Below are 18,021 nucleotides of genomic sequence, written 5' to 3' on the forward strand. Positions count from 1 at the left end.
TATGGGGATTTGTACAGCTATTGAGCGAACCATGAACCGGTACTGGTGGTGGGGATCTGGGAATGAACGTGGAACCCATTGGAAGGCTTGGGACAAATTATGTATACCAAAAAAGTATGGTGGTCTGGGTTTCAAAGAACTGCATGCTTTTAATATAGCAATGCTGGGTAAACAGGCATGGCGATTACTAACAAAACCTGACTCTTTGGTCTCACGAGTTTACAGAGCCAGATATTACCCAAGAGGGACCTTTTATGATGCCAAAATAGGGAATAATCTCAGTTTCTGTTGGCGCAGTATAATGGCAGCTCAGGGCATGGTTTGTGGTGGAATCAGACGCAGAATTGGAAATGGAAAAACAACCCTCATCTGGGATCATCCATGGTTACAGGATGAACAAGACCCAATGATTCATACAAATAAGCCCCCATATTTAAATAATGCAGCAGGGATTAATTGATCATGAGACACAGACCTGGGATCCGGATATATTGACAGATATTTTTAATCCTGCGGATGTGGATAGGATAAGAAAAATCCCAGTATCGCCGGATTATGAAGATATGTGGTATTGACATGATGATCAGGGAGGAAACTATACTGTTAAGAGTGACTACAAAACAGTTGCGGGGAACCTCAATGATAATACTGGCACTCATAATTGGTTACGCCTCTGGAAGTTAAAAGTCCCCCCAAATGGAAAACATTCTTATGGAAAGCTTTGAGTGGTATTCTCCCTACTACAACAAATTTGATTATAAAGAGAGTGGAAATACAACCAACATGTGCTATGTGTGGGATAATGGATGAAGACACAATGCATGCTTTAGTAACATGTGGTTATGCAAGTTCCATTTGGACACAATCTCACCTTCCAATCCCCATGCTAACAACAAATATTTTTCATACTTGGTTTAGTGATCTATTAAATATTTTAGACACTAACCAAATTGTTCACGCAGCTGCAATTTTATATTATATTTGGAGGACCAGAAACGGAGCGGTATGGGATGCATGTCTACCGCGACCACGGAAAGTGATAGCCTTGACCGAAGCCACCACACTTGCATGGCAACGTATCCACCCGACCCATCGCCAAGCAAACCACCAAGCTGCCGCACAGGGTCCCATTACCGCCACTGCCGCGACACGGCAGCAGCAGCAACGAACCGCTGTCGACGGCCTTGTGGCTGCCGTGGAGGGGGTACTACTGGAGGCAACCGAGCCAATACGGAGATGTTATGTCGATGCCGGGTTTATGCCGGCTACAGGAAAAGCTACGGTTGGCGCGATTTTGTTGAACAAGGAAGGGGAATATGTATCGGCATTCAGTGCACCCTTATCAGATTGTCTCTCCCCGCTTATGGCTGAGGCGATAGCATGTAAGGAAGCCTTGTCTTGGTTATGGAATCGTGGGGAACGCTCTGTACGCTTACTCACAGATTGTTTGACCCTACAACAATATTTGACGAATCAAGCTGTCACGGTTCGGACTTATGTTGGCTACGCTATTAGTGCTTGTAAAGCACGCATTACCTCTTTTGATTACTGCTCAGTTAATTTTATTCCTAGGTCAGAGAACTATTTAGCTCATAGTTTAGCGGCTTCTGCATTTAATTATTCTACGATTATGTATTCGGACGATGTCCCCCAGACTCTATTTCTGAGTACTTTTAATATATGCCATATTGGCCACCTTTCAAAAAAAAAAATGTTAAAAATCAAACCGAAAAATCGAATCGAATAATTTTTCGGTTTTAATAATAAAATAATAATAATAATAATAATAATAATAATAATAATAAGTAAATTCAAGTTCCTTGATGTCTGCTCCGCCGTTCACTTTCTATTCTCACTTATATCTCTCTTAATTTTTTTATATAATTTCTTTATGGCTTGTTCTCTACTTTTCACTTTTGTTGTTTGCCACTTTTATTTTTTACATCACAATTATATCTAAATTGAGTTATTCTTACAATATTCAATATTTTCCTTAGTTTCATGTTTCTATGAAATTATTGTGCTTTCACATCATTCTAATTTTGATTTTCAGTGCACTGGAATTATTTTATAGTATTGGAATATATTTTTAGTGCATTGAAAAATAATATTTCAGTGCACTAGCAATGATGGATTGTGTCCAAAAATTAACTATACAGTACTTGACACTTGTTCTCCAAATATTAACTATACATATGATTCTCCATCTTGTCAATAAAATATTCTAAGTGAGTCAACTAAAGAGGTAGTTGTGCAAAAAAAAAAAAACAACTGATATTTGGTAATTAGTACTTAGTAGTGTGTTTGAACTTCGAATTGCTATTTTGTTATATAATCTTTAGACTTTAGGTTTGGACTATGTGAATATGTATTGTTTGGTTGTGTGTTTGTAAAATTAGAAAATATTAAAATTTGGGGTTCCTAAACCGAATTGAATATCGAACCGAACCAAAACCAAACTTTTTCAAATCAAATCGAAATCGAACCAAACTATAATGTTAAATGTTAAAGCGAATGGTATCATTTGTTAATATCGAAGTACCGAAATCGAAACCAAAACCGAAAAATCGAACTGAACATCGAAATGTCCACCCCTAGTTATCTATATACAAATACACAGTTATATTCAGGGATGATAATTTTATTCCATTCCTTGGATACCTACCTGCTAGAATTACATTAAATGAATTGAAATTTTTTAGTTGATAGAAAGTGATGAGTCTTACCAAATTAAACTCGTAATTGGTTAGATTGGATGCAAGTTTTATATACAAAATTCTAACAGAATCGTATTCAACCTACCACATTGTTGTTGTTTTTATTTGGAGAAATATTTATATTTCCACATTGTTGTTATTATTACTAGTTTTATACATAATGACTATTTCCCATGCTTATATTTAAATAAATATTTCAAATTATATAAATGTAAGATTATATAGAAAAGTTCATATACAGGTAATTGAATGTCGAATTTGTTCATTTAAATAGATAATTCAAAATATATGAATGCAAAATAATATAGGAGCTGAGATTTATTATAATTGTGATTAAAATAAATGTTTGTAACTTTGTAAAATCGACAGTCTAAAAACGATAGTCTAAATAAATACTACTTATAGAAGATTCATAAGTAGTACCTCTTGTTCTATTTTCATAACTGGTTTACTTGATAGTAACAACAATTACTCTATAGGTAGTTCGAATACTGATGCCGTAACATGTCAAATTTTATCAACAATTTTCATATTCATTTGCACATGTTCAATGCCAATTTAACTAGACAAATACCTAATTAAATACCAGTCAACTATAAACAATCTAATACTTTTAAGTGGTGATTACCGAGTTTCTTGAAAGTGACTGTCTCCAAGTCATTAATGCCATCGATTCTTATAAACGGTCCGCGAAGAGGGTTGTCTATTTGCTAGCTCGGGAAGCCCTGTCTTTGTCTGGCTGTTCGGACTGCTCTTCAGTCCTTTTTCCTTCCATTGTTGTTGCTTTGAACTCTGATTTAAATTAATATAGTATCCTTGTTTTTTGCTTTTAGAAAAAAAATAACAATGACAAATTTATTAAGGAGAGTAGATGAAAATAAAAAAAAATAAAAAAAAAAAGTTGATGAATCAATATTAGATACATTGCATTTGCATCGTAATTTACTACCTTTTCTATTTTTCAGTGTGAAATCATTTTTAATTTTCAATTTTAAATATTAAGATGACTCCACCTACTCTTTTTTTTTTTTTTTTTAATAAAAAATTGTTTTAGTTTCCTTCCAATCCACTGTAATCACACCTACCACCCTTTTCTTCAGAAAATAAAAGAAAATAGTTGACACACAAAATAAATAAATAAAAATTAATTAATGCCTACATTATATTTTCTTTGCTTGACTCATGAAGCTGGCATTCGCGTTTGACATTTATCGCCTATGGTGACATTTTTACCTCTAATTTTAAACTTTTTTTTAACTGAGTATGTTACAATATAATATATATTCATAGTTAATTTCTCAACCTACTAAATCACAAAGAGTCAATACTACTCAGCTCAAACTCATAATCTCAAATTTGAGAGAGTCACTTTATACCACTAAACCACAATGTCATTGGCCAATTCTAAGCTCTTTAATTTGACTACAATATTATATAAATGCTACCATAATTGGAGAGTAAATTTAGAATTAACTCAAATAAAAAATTGATTATATCATCCATCCAAGTATTTTAAAATTTGCAACAATATGGGCATATGGCATTTCTTAAAAAGGTTTGCTGAGGTACTACTGTATTAGAAATAAGGAAAATATTTAATAAGGCAATTTAAACGGTGCCAAAAGAATGTCAGGATGTGAAATGTTTAAAATATTCAAAAAAAAAATTAACAAACATATTTCCTCTATATAAGTACTCTTTCAATAGTTTACAATGTTCCTTTAATTATCATTCGGAATTTTTTTCTTTCCAATAGTACTGGGAAGTTCATGGAATCGTTTTGATAGATGTGTGGGGTTCCGTGTTTGCCGATCAAATGCTCTAACACACACAAACCCTGTTTGACATGTTAAACACAATATAAAAATTTGATTTTTTGAGTTATATAAATATTTTATGTTAATAAAAGAAATTTCATACCATTCCAAAAACATTGTTGGATCTCGTCCATCTCCATACCTAATTGTACATATTAAAGAATATTATTAGTATTGACATTCAAAATATGTTACAATATAATACCATATTTATTTTTTACCTTTCGTTATTGCTGATGTAGTACTTCCACAATATACATAACTTCGTTTCAAATTCCATATCAATTTTCGTGGAACATTTATTGGGCACTTACTGGATTCATGATCAGCAAATACCTATCAAAAGAAATAGGTAAGTTAAATCCTAAATTCTAATAAACTAAAAAGTAACTCATTGAAATAAAAAGTACCTCATTGACTTGAAAATATGTTCCATTTAGGGGAAAGCTTCCTTTGTTTGCTGTTCGACATGGTATCTAAACATTCATTTTAGATGTCATCAATTCTTTGAAATGCATTTATCAATATGACAATATGATAATAATACTTACCAAAATCGTTCCACAAACTGTATTTGTTTGTGAACTGCTTTCCTTTCCATTCAAAAATTCTGTTTTTCAAATAAAATACAAATATTTTATACAACATACAAATATACAAATTTTGAGTTTAACATTACATACAGCAATCCTTATAATTACCTTTTGGCCAAATTGCAAGAAGATAGGGGCAAGGATCATCATGTTCTCGTAGATCAAACTGTACAAATTTAAATTAGGCATCGTAGGCATCAAAACATATATATAATAATAATAATGTAAAAGAGAAACTCACCCCAAACAAGAGTGGATGTGAATCTGGAACAACATAGCTGCATCATGATAAAAATATTAGTTTATGATAACTATCATTTGATTTAGGAACTGAAAATTGGATTTACTCACACTTGGTGCCTTGTCCTTAACCGTGTAACACTCTTAATTTTAGGTGCTGGAATTGTAGTAGCTTGTGGAGTCAAAGCAACCAAGGCATTTGATACTTCTTCATCTTCAAATTTTGGATTCAAAAGATCAATCAAATTTCTTTTAAATTTTTCGGTATCAAGTTTGATGGTAGGTATCTCATTATCGTCCTTGGTCTCATCGGTCTCATCAAGAATGGACTCATCGGTCTCCTCAAGAATGTTGTTGGTGTCTCTTTCAAGTGATACGGTAGATTCAGGTTCAGGTTCTTCAGGTTCTTCAATAATATAACTTTGAATATTGGATTTCTCATCCTGGTTGTCCAACTCAAAAGGAAAGTCTTTGATGTCGCTTACAAATTTATCAAATTTATCCTTGAACTCAAAGGAGAAGTCTTCAATGTCTCTGTCTATGTGAGGAACTGGCTTCGTAAAATTTGACATTCCATAATCTGTAACTTCGTCTTGCATGTCCTTAAACCCATAGCGGAAGTCTTCAATGTCTCTTTCTACGGTAGGCATTCCATAATCTCTAACTTCATCTTGAATGTCTGGCTGTTGCGTATGTGAATTTGGCATTCCATAATCTCTAACTTCATCTTGCATGTCTGGCTGTTTCGTATGTGAATTTGGCATTCCATAATCTCTAACTCCATCTTGCATGCCTGGCTGTTTCGTATGTGAATTTGGCATTCCATAATCTCTAACTCCATCTTGCATGCCTGGCTGTTTCGTATGTGAATTTGGCATTCCATAATCTCTAACTCCATCTTGCATGCCTGGCTGTTTCGTATGTGAATTTGGCATTCCATAATCTCTAACTCCATCTTGCATGCCTGGCTGCTTCGTATGTGAATTTGGCATTCCATAATCTCTGACTATGTCTTTTTCTAGGTGAGGAAATACTGGTTGTCTTACATGTGAATTGTCATCCTTGTCCTTAAACCCACAGGGGAAGTCTTCAATATCTCTTTCTATGTAAGGCAACATTAGCGGTCTTATAGGTTTCTCTGGTGCTCCTCGAAGGCGAAGTCTAGAACTGCAAACAAAGCATGTATTATGAGCAATAATATTGAAAACAAATCTAAGAAATTGCCTTTCAGTGTAAGTAAATATAACAAATGCAAACCCTCTAAACGGTACATGTATATGCATCATGCTTCTCAGTATATATCAAAATATCTATTTTACAGAAGTCACAATTTTCTTCTACTTGTCTTTATCTCTTTATCTTCTTCAATTACTAGGGAGACATGATCTCCGTCGTGCCACACATATAGTTCTAATTTAAAAGTCAAGTGTGCCACACATATAGTTCTAATTTAAAAGTCAAGGCAATGAAGTTGGAGCAAACCTCGCAAATGCACTTGCAAAGTGCTTGCACTCAGCTCTCAATGGGCATGCGTTACAGTTCGGGTTCTTCTTCGTACAGATAACCTGTATGTGTTATACTCATTTTCTGATGTTAGTGTTCGAAAGAAGAAGAAGAAAAGTAATCAAAATCACAATTCGTAATCAAAATCACAATTCACTTGCAAGAAGCCTAGGGGTTGGGTTGAGTTGAGACTTGAGACTAACCTTTCCAAAGGTGATTAACTGGTAATGCAATAAATACCTGTAAAACACAGTTAAGCAGCTGAACATTAACTTTTGTTCTAGAGTAGTGTATTCAGTCAGAAATAAAATTTTATCATAGTAGAGAAAATAATTATTACAGTAATTTTTTATCCAATGTGCAAAGCCGTGGCCAAAGATACTTCTGAATGGAGTCCATCAAGGGGTACCTAATATGAGACAATATCAGCATAAGTAAGAAGATGAATGGTAGCAATATTCATTGGAATAATATTCATTGGAATTTATTTATTATGAAACTTACTGTTCTAGTAGATGTATCTGAAGATCCCCAGGCAGTGGTTCCAAAGGAACCCACCCCAGTCTCACTACTATACGAGCAATATTTGTATCAACCTTGGGATGAATAAGAATCGAGAAGGAAGATGAGCACAAAGTAAAACACTTATCAAACAGAAGAATTTGTGAGTAAAAAGGATCGAGAAGGAAGATGAGCACAAAGTAAAACACTTATCAAACAGAAGAATTTGTGAGTAAAAAGGTCTTACAGGGAAAGCGTGATGACCAAGTGTCAAAAGCCTCACACACTCCGTACTCTTCAAACCCACTCCTCTTATGCTCAATAAAAATTCCCTAAAAGCAAAAGTAAGAGTGAAGACATTCAGCAGAGCAAATGGATATACTATCAAGTAGCCTGCTTGTGCGTACATTTAATATCAGTTTTGAGTTAGTTGCTGGCTTACTTGGCTTTGTCAGGTGGAACATCTTTTAGCCATTCAAGGTCAATAGAGCCGTGGTCTTCAACCAATCGATTAAGGAAGGCCTGGACATTTCAAGCCTCAAGGTAAAAGATAAAAAAGAAAGAAGGAGTAAAGGGACAGTTATTTAATTTCATCATATGAGCCAAGAACTAATACCTTAATCTTTGCCGCAAGAACATTATTCATCCCTCGAGTCTCAATAACTTTTGCAATCTCTCCAACAGGAGCACATCTAACTGCATTCCAATCGATTGAATCTATGTTTATTCCGGGAGTTCTATTTGGATTATAGTAGGTTCTTCTTAATTCTTCCCAGTCAACATCAGGTTTTGGTATTTTTGTCACTTTACCCTTCTTTGAGGTATTTTCTTGAGTGTTGTTCAACAGAACAGTATTCTCTTGATTGTTGTTCGGAATAGTATTCTCTTGATTGTTGTTCGGAATAGCACCCTTCTTTGAGGTATTTTCTTGAGTGTTGTTCAACGGAACAGTATTCTCTTGATTGTTGTTCGGAATAGTATTCTCTTGATTGTTGTTCGGAATAGTATTCTCTTGAGTGTTGTTCAACGGAACAGTATTCTCTATGGCCATTTCTTCAGTGTTGTTCAACGGAACAGTATTCTCTATGGCCATTTCTTCAGTGTTGTTCAATGGATGTGTATTTTCTTCCATGGCCACTTCTTCAGTGTTGACAGTATTCTCTTCCATGGCCACTTCTTCAGTGTTGTTCAATTGAACAGTATTTTCTACTTCTTCAGTACTAATCAATTGAACAGTATTATCTTCTAACTCATTGAGCAATGTGTTTGAGTTAGCTAAATCTTTAGCCACTTGCTCAAATATACCTCTAACACAAGAACAACCACAACCACTCTTGGATCCACAGCTTTTATTTACATCTACGGTGGAAGCCAAATTTTTGTTTTTTTGTTCTCCACAATCACATCCAAACCCCCCTAGATTACCATTGAATCCAAACAAAGAGGGAGACGCATGTGCCCCATTCATATCTTCTAATCTTTCTCTGCATGATGTAATAATCCCACTTTCACAACCACATAATCTTGTAGGCAATTCAACTTCCTCAGGGAGGTACATCTTCTCAGAGTTACCTGTTTGTTCAAATTCTAAAGTCTCTTTCAAAAAATCATGATTTACTTCCACCACTCTGTCATCCCCCAGTGAACCTGGGGACTCTTCCTGTACAGGAGAGACGAATTCCTCTGCAAAAGTTTCATGTGGTGGTTGGCTATTAGGTCCGGTAGGATTTGATGTCGATTCTTGACTGCATGGAGAATCCACTCGAAAATCACAAAATGGTGATGGTAATGGGAATTTGGCAGCAAGAGACATAAAAGCATTGCTGTAAAAAAAATCTCCATTAATATTTCAAATCACCAGTAGATGAAACTAAAAGATTATTTGTATGCAAAAAGATAAAGTTTACCTGGAGAGATAGTCAGATACGTTTTGAGTTAAGAAAACTCCAACAACTGAATCTACTACTGATCCTTTCCACGGTAAGAAACGTCTATCACCTGAGAAGTTTATATCCCATGTAAGACAACAGTGATGCATCAAATGTAGACCTCTAGTAGTAAAGCTCTAATTGTAGAAATAACCATTTCCTTCCCTTCAAATGCATTTTTAGGCATACCTTGGAGAACATGCATGCAAGTAACGAAGTCTTGTAGACGTTTACAGAATATTTCTTTCTGCTCCTCCCATTCTTTTTCCTTTTTTTCATCCCTATCTTCAGGGAATTCACTAGCATCCGCCTCCATTAGGAGATTCCACCTTCTCATTGTTTCTGGGTCTAGATCAACCTTAGGCATTTTTCGTCGTCTCTTCGGAGTATCAATTTTATTGTAAGGAATTACCGCACCACGAAGATTTGTATCTCGCACCACCAGCTGGCCACCATGTTCATTACTTATTTGTAGCCTCTGCAGTTTCTGGATAGTTTCCATCAAAAGCTTTGTGAGTTGACCCTGTGAACCTACATAAAATTGAAGATCACATTCACCATACATTAGGGAAGTACCAAACGATTCAAAATACATGCGTCCTATTACAAATACCCGGTGCAGTTGGAAAACATCAGCTCCGGCATGGAACTACAATGTCAAAAACAAACAATATGCTTTCTAATACTAGGTGCAGTGAAGTTTTAATTTTACATTAAAAGGGCATTATAATGTAGACAATCAGGATACAAACAAATTAAAAAATAGAATCTATACCAGAAGTAGTCTCTACAGTTGGCAAAAGATATTTTTGGAAAGCAGAATCAGGACACGGCGGGGGATGTATCCTAATCCCCACTTTTGTATTTGAATCTGCAATACACATTAAAATATACATTACTAGTGATGCTTTTTAACTTTAAACTTATATTATAAAAGACAAATGAATAACTTTAAACTTATATTATAAAAGACAAATGAATAGAAGTTCTGTCGGAAATACTCCAAAGAAATTCGCTAAGAGAAATTCGACGTGGCGGCCAAAGATATTCGTTGAGAGGAATTCCAGGACGTGGGGGTGGCGGATGTGGACGTGGGGGTGGCGGATGTGCTGCAGCAATCGGGTTCCACAAAGTTATGTCAGTAATACTATTACTCTGAGAAGTTCTGTGATGTTGTTCGTTAAGAGGAATTCCAGGACGTGGGGGTGGCGGATGTGCTGCAGCAATCGGGTTCCACAAAGTTATGTCAGTAATACTCTGAGAAGTTCTGTGATGTTGGTGAGAAGTACTCTGAGAAGTCCTATGATGTTGGGGAGAAGTAATCTGAAAAGGTATAGGATGTTGGGGAGAAGTACTCTGAGAAGGTCTAGGATGCTGGGGATGTAACCTAAGTAAAACTTTAGCATGAGAATCTGCAGCAAACATTTGATTAGCATTAGCATTAAAATTACTCCCGGTGGGTATGATGGTAGTAATATCAAGTAGCCTTTGATCCTTTTCCATGAAACTATCATATCCATGAGGTTGTACCCTGGCCAATTGTGGGGGGTTTGCAGGAGCTTCGAGCTTAAGATTATTCGGGCTGTTGCGAGTTGCAGGAGCTTCGAGCGGGCTGTTGCGAGTTGCAGGAGCTTCGAGCTTAAGATTATTCGGGCTGTTGTGAGTAATAGGACTTGAGGATGGTAAGCCCCGCCTTCCCGTGGACCTTTTCCGTTTAGGAATAACCAAATCATGGCAGAGGGATTCCATATTGCTGCTTTTCTTTCCCATGTTAGAATATGACCTTTTGGATCTTTTCCTTTTAGATTTTACTAATGCAAACAAACTTGATAAACATTCGAAGGATTCTGGATCAGCAACAGCAGCTTCAATCTGACTCTTAGGTAGCACTGAAAGAAGGGAGTTGTTGACACCCAAGTCTAAATGTTTCTTGAATTTACTGCGCAATGCATACTTGGGAGCTATAACTTTCTCTTCACCATCCTTCTCCAGAAACCATAAATTCAACTTATTTGCCTCCTGTCTCTTGCTCCTCTTGCTCCTCTTTTTCTTAGCGAAGCTCGGACAAGTCGGTCCTAACTTTCTACTATTCTTTTCCACTTCATTTGCTCGGAATGTCCTCTGGTAAACCTGCAAAGTGTTAGTTTGGCCTGAACTCTGATTCATGACAACCATAATTTCCTTGCATCCATTCTGGTTGGGACTTGATTGTACTGGTTTCTCGCAAAGACTCAAGTCGTCATTCAAAGATTCCATTCTGGTTTGCTCAGCACAATCAACAGTCAGCCTGTTTTCATATATGTTGGCTGTCTGATTTTCCAACTTCAGGGCACATTCCATGTCTGATCCAGCTGCCTTATGATCAACATATTGAGATGAATTTGCATAGAATTCGATGCTGAAATCACTGGCTTTATTTCTTGGCTCTTCTGCACAAGTATCATCCTCTTCTACACTGTTATCAGAATCGAAATCGATGCCTCGTTTACATGATTTCACTGGGTGTTTAGATGCCTTGCGGGTATACTTTCTCTTTTTCCTTCCTTCAACTAAAGGCCCAGGAGTTTGAGGATTAAGTGTTGAAGTCTCAAGAACCATTCCTGACCTCATAGCTGAACTTCTTTTAGCATATTTCCTCTTTCCATTTTCCCTTTTAGGAGTAGTAGATTTTGGGACCCTTCTGGGTTTGCTCTCATCAAAAATTTTGGGTCTGTGTTTTTTCCTCTTAGCTTTTTGTTGCCGTGGGGTTTTCACTTTCGTCTTCCTTTCCTTTTCCATTGGAGTTGGAGGAACACTAATTCCATTATCCTTTTCCATTGGAGTTGGAGGAACACTAATTCCATTATCATCATCTGCACACGATACAATTAAGTAATATCAATACCAACATCCATAGTGTAGCAAAATACCAGTCCAGAATAACAACTCTAACCATAAATTTATCATTTTCTAAAGGCATGTTAACCAAGAGCAATTAAGTCACGCTACTTTTCATTGAGAAAGGGAATATCAGAAGTTCATAACCAAATAAAAATCAACTGCATAGTCAACCTAGCTTTGACTATAACGATACAATTAAGTAATATCAATACCAACATCCATAATGTGTAGCAAAATACCAGTCCAGAATAACAACTCTATCCATAAATTAATCATTTTCTAATGGCATGTTACCCAAGAGCAATTAAGTCACACAACGTTTCATTGAGAAAGGGAATATCAGAAGTTCATAACCAAATAAAAATCAACTGGATAGTCAACCTAGCTTTGACTATAATATGAAGGTCATAAACAACAAATTAAAATCAAGTGGATAGTCAACCTAGCTCCAATTTTTCCCAGCTAGAGTAAGCTTACAATTGATGGCGTTTTTTTTTTTTTTTTTTTTTTCTTTTTTTTTTTTTTTGGTTTCACCCAACTAAATTGTAGGCATCTCTTTTGGGTGGGACAGTTGACTTAAAAACCTCTTTTGGATGAGATAACTGGTCTACCTTTTTTGGGTGGGACAGCTGTCCTAGAGACCTTTTTTGGGTGGGACAGCTGTCCTAGAGACCTCTTTTAGATTGGACAGATAGCCTAAAGACCTCTTTTGAGTGGGAGAACTGACATTTTGACCTTTTTAAGTGGGACAGGACAGCTGACCTAGAGATTAAAGAATGTTCTATTCTCAAAGTCAAGAATCAAATCATTGACCTTTGGTTAAAAATGGATGAGTTTCTTCTACTCAACCACACCTCAGGTCAACCACACCTGACGTTATTGATGGCGTTTCTAGGCCCAATATACCGTTCAATACAATAATATATATAAGAAAACAATGAAGCCTTATCGATAAACAAGAGATTTTACTCACGTCTACGCAGAATTTGAAACTATCTTAATTCTTAGTGAAAGAGATGAGCTATTACCGGGAATTTGACCGGAATTCTTCGCCGGTGTTGCTCCGGCTGGTATAGGTGCTCCAGACTCGGCCAATCCCAAGAGCTCCATAAAACTCATCTTCTCCGGGTCTGCCACAAAATCTCCGACACCACAATTTCCTGAATTTTCACCACCGCCAAAACCCACGTTCATCCCCAACCCACCACCACTGCTCTCGCCGGCAGCAATAGAGCCTCCACCACACCCAAATGCAGCCTCCCATTCACCAAAAACCCTAGGGTTCAAGCACTCCTGCTCCATCTCTACCACCTCAGAACCCAAAATCACCACTCAATAAGCAACAATCTAACTGTAAACAAAACAAAATTGAAGACTGATCAGAGAGATGATCCAGCAAAACAAAATCTCAAAAGGAAAATGCGAAGCCAAAATTGGAAAACTTGATCACTATTCTCTCTCTAGCACTCACTCGAGCAGTGTTTGTACGCGGTCGGGTTGAAAACTAAGGGATTCTGTTAGTGTTTCGCAAATTGGAAGAAGAATTCCACTCCGCAACGATTTCTTATTGACTCCATTGACTGGCGATAGTGATCCATACCGTTGGATACAGTTGTGAGACTCATCCCAAGGCTTAACTCACCCTAGCATTTGACCTGCAATAGAATTCCATATTTCCTGCATTGCGATCATGCAGTTGCCTGACGTACTTCAATCACTTCTCAATAAAGTAATATTTACTCCGTAATATGTTAACTGAAAACACATAGCTAACAGCCGTTTACCAAACAGGACCAAATATGTTATCTGCCATTAACATATTATGTTTTTGGCTCTGTTTGACAGAGCTTATTTAGGAGCTTATAATTTATTTTAAGCTACTAATAAGCTATAATCTTTGTTTGGTAATGTTCCCAAAATAAGCTCCTAGCTTCCTAACTTTTTTTCCATCTTTATCCTTATTATTTTAAAGAAATGATATAATTTATCCTTCTCAATTAAAACACTTTTCTCTTCTTCTTTATCCGCAACTTTCATCGCAAATATTATTATTATTATTATTATTATTATTATTATTATTATTATTATTATTATTATTATGAGATTTGCAACAATATTGCTACCTCATTATGAGATGCTAGATAATGATTATGCTAATAGTTTTATTTCAAAATGTTAATTTTTTAAAAGACAAAATGTTAAATTTTAATATGTAAACAAACTAATTTAAATTTTATGAAGATGTCCTTTTTAGTCTTTTTACATTTATCAGCTTATCAAAAAGTTAATTTTACCAAACACTTTCAATCATAACAGCTAGCTTAACAGCTCTTCAGTTTTTAGCTCCGAGCTTATAACTTTTCAGCTTTCAGCTCCTAGCTTATAGCTTTTCAGCTAGGTTTACCAAACGGAGCGGTAGTTAACATATTATGTGCATTCTATTTATTTAGAAACACATAACATATTAACTGCAGGTACAAAATATGTCAATTACAAATACATAATTGTTATTTTGGGTCATGATCAATGTAGACTCTGGTCCATGGTATAATTTGTCATTTTTTTCTTGAGAAAGCATGTTTTGATCGATTTATTAATATTACTGGTATAAACACGTAAAAGGAGTTATACTCCGTTGGAATACATCTATCATTTTCCGGTATAACTTTTTTTTTTTTTTTTTTGAAAATTTTCTGCGGTGCTTCATTAGAAAAATGCTGAAATAATGTCTGGTGGGTGAGTATCCCAGTACATAGTATCAGGTTGCTGATAAGCCGTAGTGGCTAAAGCATGAGCTAAATAATTGTCCGATCTAGAAATATAATTAAAAGAACATGAGTGAAAATAAACAGCAATTTGCCTGCAACTATCAATGGCATAGCCAACGTAAGAGCGAAACGCAGTGGTTGATGATGTAAGGTAGCGTTGTAGTGTCAAACAATCCGTGTAGATCTCAATATTCTGTTCACCTCGATCCTTTAGCCATGATAAAACTTCCTTACACGCCAAAGCCTCAGCCATAAGTGGTGACGTACAGGCCGGTAGCGGCGCGGTTAGTGCCGAGATATAGGCTCCATCTCCATCTAATAAAACGGCCCCTACAGTTGCATTCCCTGTCTCGTGTAGATATCCCGCATCGACCCTGCATCTTCTCACTGGCGGCACAGAGGATCCGGCGGCGTCGGCAGCACCGCGGCCGGCGGTGGGACTCGCCTGGGCAGCGTGGCGGTTTTCTGTCGGCAGCGTAGCAGTGGCAGTGGCAGCCACGGCTGGGCGGGACTGAGTCCATGCGGTCTTGGCTGCCGCTGCGGCTCTGAGTAGGGACCCCGGGCGTGGTAAAAACGCCTCCCAAACTGCACCATTTCGAGCTTTCCAAATATTGTATAGAATTGATGCTGCATATAACATTCCATCAGAATCTAAAATATTTAGAAGTTCCCCAAACCAAACATGAAAAATATCCGTGACAATATTGGGGATTGTAAGGTTGGATTGATCCCAAATGTTTCTTGCAAAATCACACAAGACTAATGCATGCATTGTATTCTCATGTGATATCCCACACATAGCACAATATGGGTTCACCTCCACCCTCTTTAAAAGCAAGTTCGTAGTTGTAGGCAAAATATCACAAATAGCTCTCCAGAGGAACATTTTCCACTTTGGTGGAATTTTTAGTCTCCATAAAACTAACCAATTAGTAAAGGGGCCTTGATTATTCTCATAATCTCCCACCAATCGTCTGTACCCGCTTTTCACAGAATATAATCCTCTCGGGTCCCCGTACCAATACCATGCATCATTATAATCCCGGGATACAGGTACTCTCATAATTCTCTCGACATCCGTAGGTTGAAATAAATCTGATAAAATTTCATTATCCCATGTACCAGTTTGTTGATCTATTAGCCCCACTACTCTGGCCTCTCGTAACTGTATAGACATCTCTGTTTGTATCATAGGGTCCTGGTCATCCAGTAACCATGGATGGGTCCATATAGATGTAGTTTCCCCATTCCCAATTCTTCGTCTGACCCCACTACAAATTATGCTCTTTGATGCCATTATACTCCGCCAACAAAAACTGGGATTATTTCCTACCTGGGCATCAAAGAAAGTATCCCTGGGAAAATATCGGCTTTTGTAAACACGAGCTACTAAGGAATCAGGCTTAGTGAGCATTCGCCATGCCTGTTTCCCCAACATAGCTAGATTAAATGCACGTAGGTCCTTAAAACCCAATCCACCATACTTCTTAGGAACACATAGCTTGTCCCAAGCCTTCCAGTGAACTCGGTTGTCCGTCCCAGAACCCCACCAATATCTATTCATCGTTCTTTCTATAGCCGTGCATACTGATATAGGTAGCAAAAAAACACTCATTGAGAAGGCAGGCATAGATTGTGCCACACTTTTCAACAGTATTTCTTTCCCTGCCTGAGACAATAGCCTTTTATTCCACGACCCAATTCTTTGGCGTATTTTATCCTCAATATATGCAAAAGCTGCCTTTTTATTCCTACCCACAAACGAAGGTAGACCCAAATACTTGCCAAAGTTTGGTGCCTGCTCCACCCCCAAAACTTGGGCCACACTTTCCCTATCCACATTACTCGTATTCCTGCTATAACAAATACTCGACTTGTGGTAGTTAACCACCTGTCCCGATAGATCCTCATATACAGTCAGGCATTTCTTTATCTCATTAGCCTCTTCCACATTAGCCTTAAAGAATAAAAGGCTATCGTCCGCAAAAAACAAATGAGAAATCTGAGGGGCACCTCTTGCTACCCTACATCCATGAATTAATCCCGCTCTGTTAGCCTGTTGTAGTAACAACGAGAGTCCCTCTGCACAGATAATAAACAAATATGGGGATAGCGGGTCTCTCTGTCTCAAACCACGCGTGGGTATTATTGGGTCACTCCTTGAGCCATTTATCAGAATACTATAGGAGACTGTGGTCACACATTTCATAATCAAATCAACCCATCTATCATGGAAACCCAATGCCATCATCATATTACGGAGAAAAGGCCACTCCATTCGATCATACGCCTTAGCCATATCCAGCTTAAGTGCACCCCAGCCCCTCATGGACTCAGTCCCGCCCAGCCGTGGCTGCCACTGCCACTGCTACGCTGCCAACAGAAAACCGCCACGCTGCCCAGGCGAGTCCCACCGCCGGCCGCGGTGCTGCCGACGCCGCCGGATCCTCTGTGCCGCCAGTGAGAAGATGCAGGGTCGATGCGGGATATCTACACGAGACAGGGCAGCCGGATTTTACGGTATAACTTAATGTTACGTACACTACAAAACTTACTTTTTTAAGTTGAATTCCCAACCCTAAACAAAACTTACTTTCTTAATATGATATTATCAGGTTTTATACTTTGTTAACTAACATAAGTAGAGAATTTTTGTTTAAAGTTTCCATAATTCCGCATATATATAATGTTACGTTAATGGTGAACATTAGATAATAACTTTAGTAATTAAGAAAATATTACTCCCTCATTGTTTTTATTTATAACGATACTCCCAAATATGTCATACACACAATTGACGTAGCAACTCTTGTTACAAGAACTTTGAAACAGTTACTCAAACAAATAACTTAGGGATGTACAAATTTTGGTTAAAAATAGATTAACTGATCGAACTCAAGAAATTCGATTAACCATTTTTTAATCGAAAAAATTTGGGAGAATTTTGGTTAATAGTTAATTCAATTCGAAATTATCGATTAATCGAAATTAATGCTATTTTCCTTACGTTGTAGACTTATGCTTTTATAATTGTGGTTGTAAGTGAAAAATAATATGTGTAGAATATTAATTGA

At 37.0% G+C, this 18,021-nt stretch overlaps 1 protein-coding gene and 1 pseudogene across 1 annotated transcript; one reads left to right on the forward strand and one right to left on the reverse strand.

The window, feature by feature from the left end:
• The first annotated feature begins 1 nt into the window (after nt 1).
• Nucleotides 2–460, forward strand: LOC109192838 (uncharacterized mitochondrial protein AtMg00310-like). The gene has a single exon (XM_019343540.1). The coding sequence runs from the start codon at nt 2–4 to the stop codon at nt 458–460; it is 459 nt and encodes a 152-aa protein (XP_019199085.1).
• A 3,886-nt stretch (nt 461–4,346) lies between these two features.
• On the reverse strand, nt 4,347–13,804 carry LOC109192839 (annotated as a pseudogene).
• Nucleotides 13,805–18,021: the final 4,217 nt, after the last annotated feature.

The sequence above is a fragment of the Ipomoea nil genome, unplaced genomic scaffold (assembly GCF_001879475.1).
Source record: "Ipomoea nil cultivar Tokyo-kokei standard unplaced genomic scaffold, Asagao_1.1 scaffold1834, whole genome shotgun sequence".
Taxonomy (NCBI): Eukaryota; Viridiplantae; Streptophyta; class Magnoliopsida; order Solanales; family Convolvulaceae; genus Ipomoea; species Ipomoea nil.

Coding starts and splice junctions, on each gene's coding strand:
- LOC109192838 (XM_019343540.1), top strand. CDS start 2: ATGGGGATTTGTACAGCTATTGAGCGAACCATGAACCGGTACTGGTGG.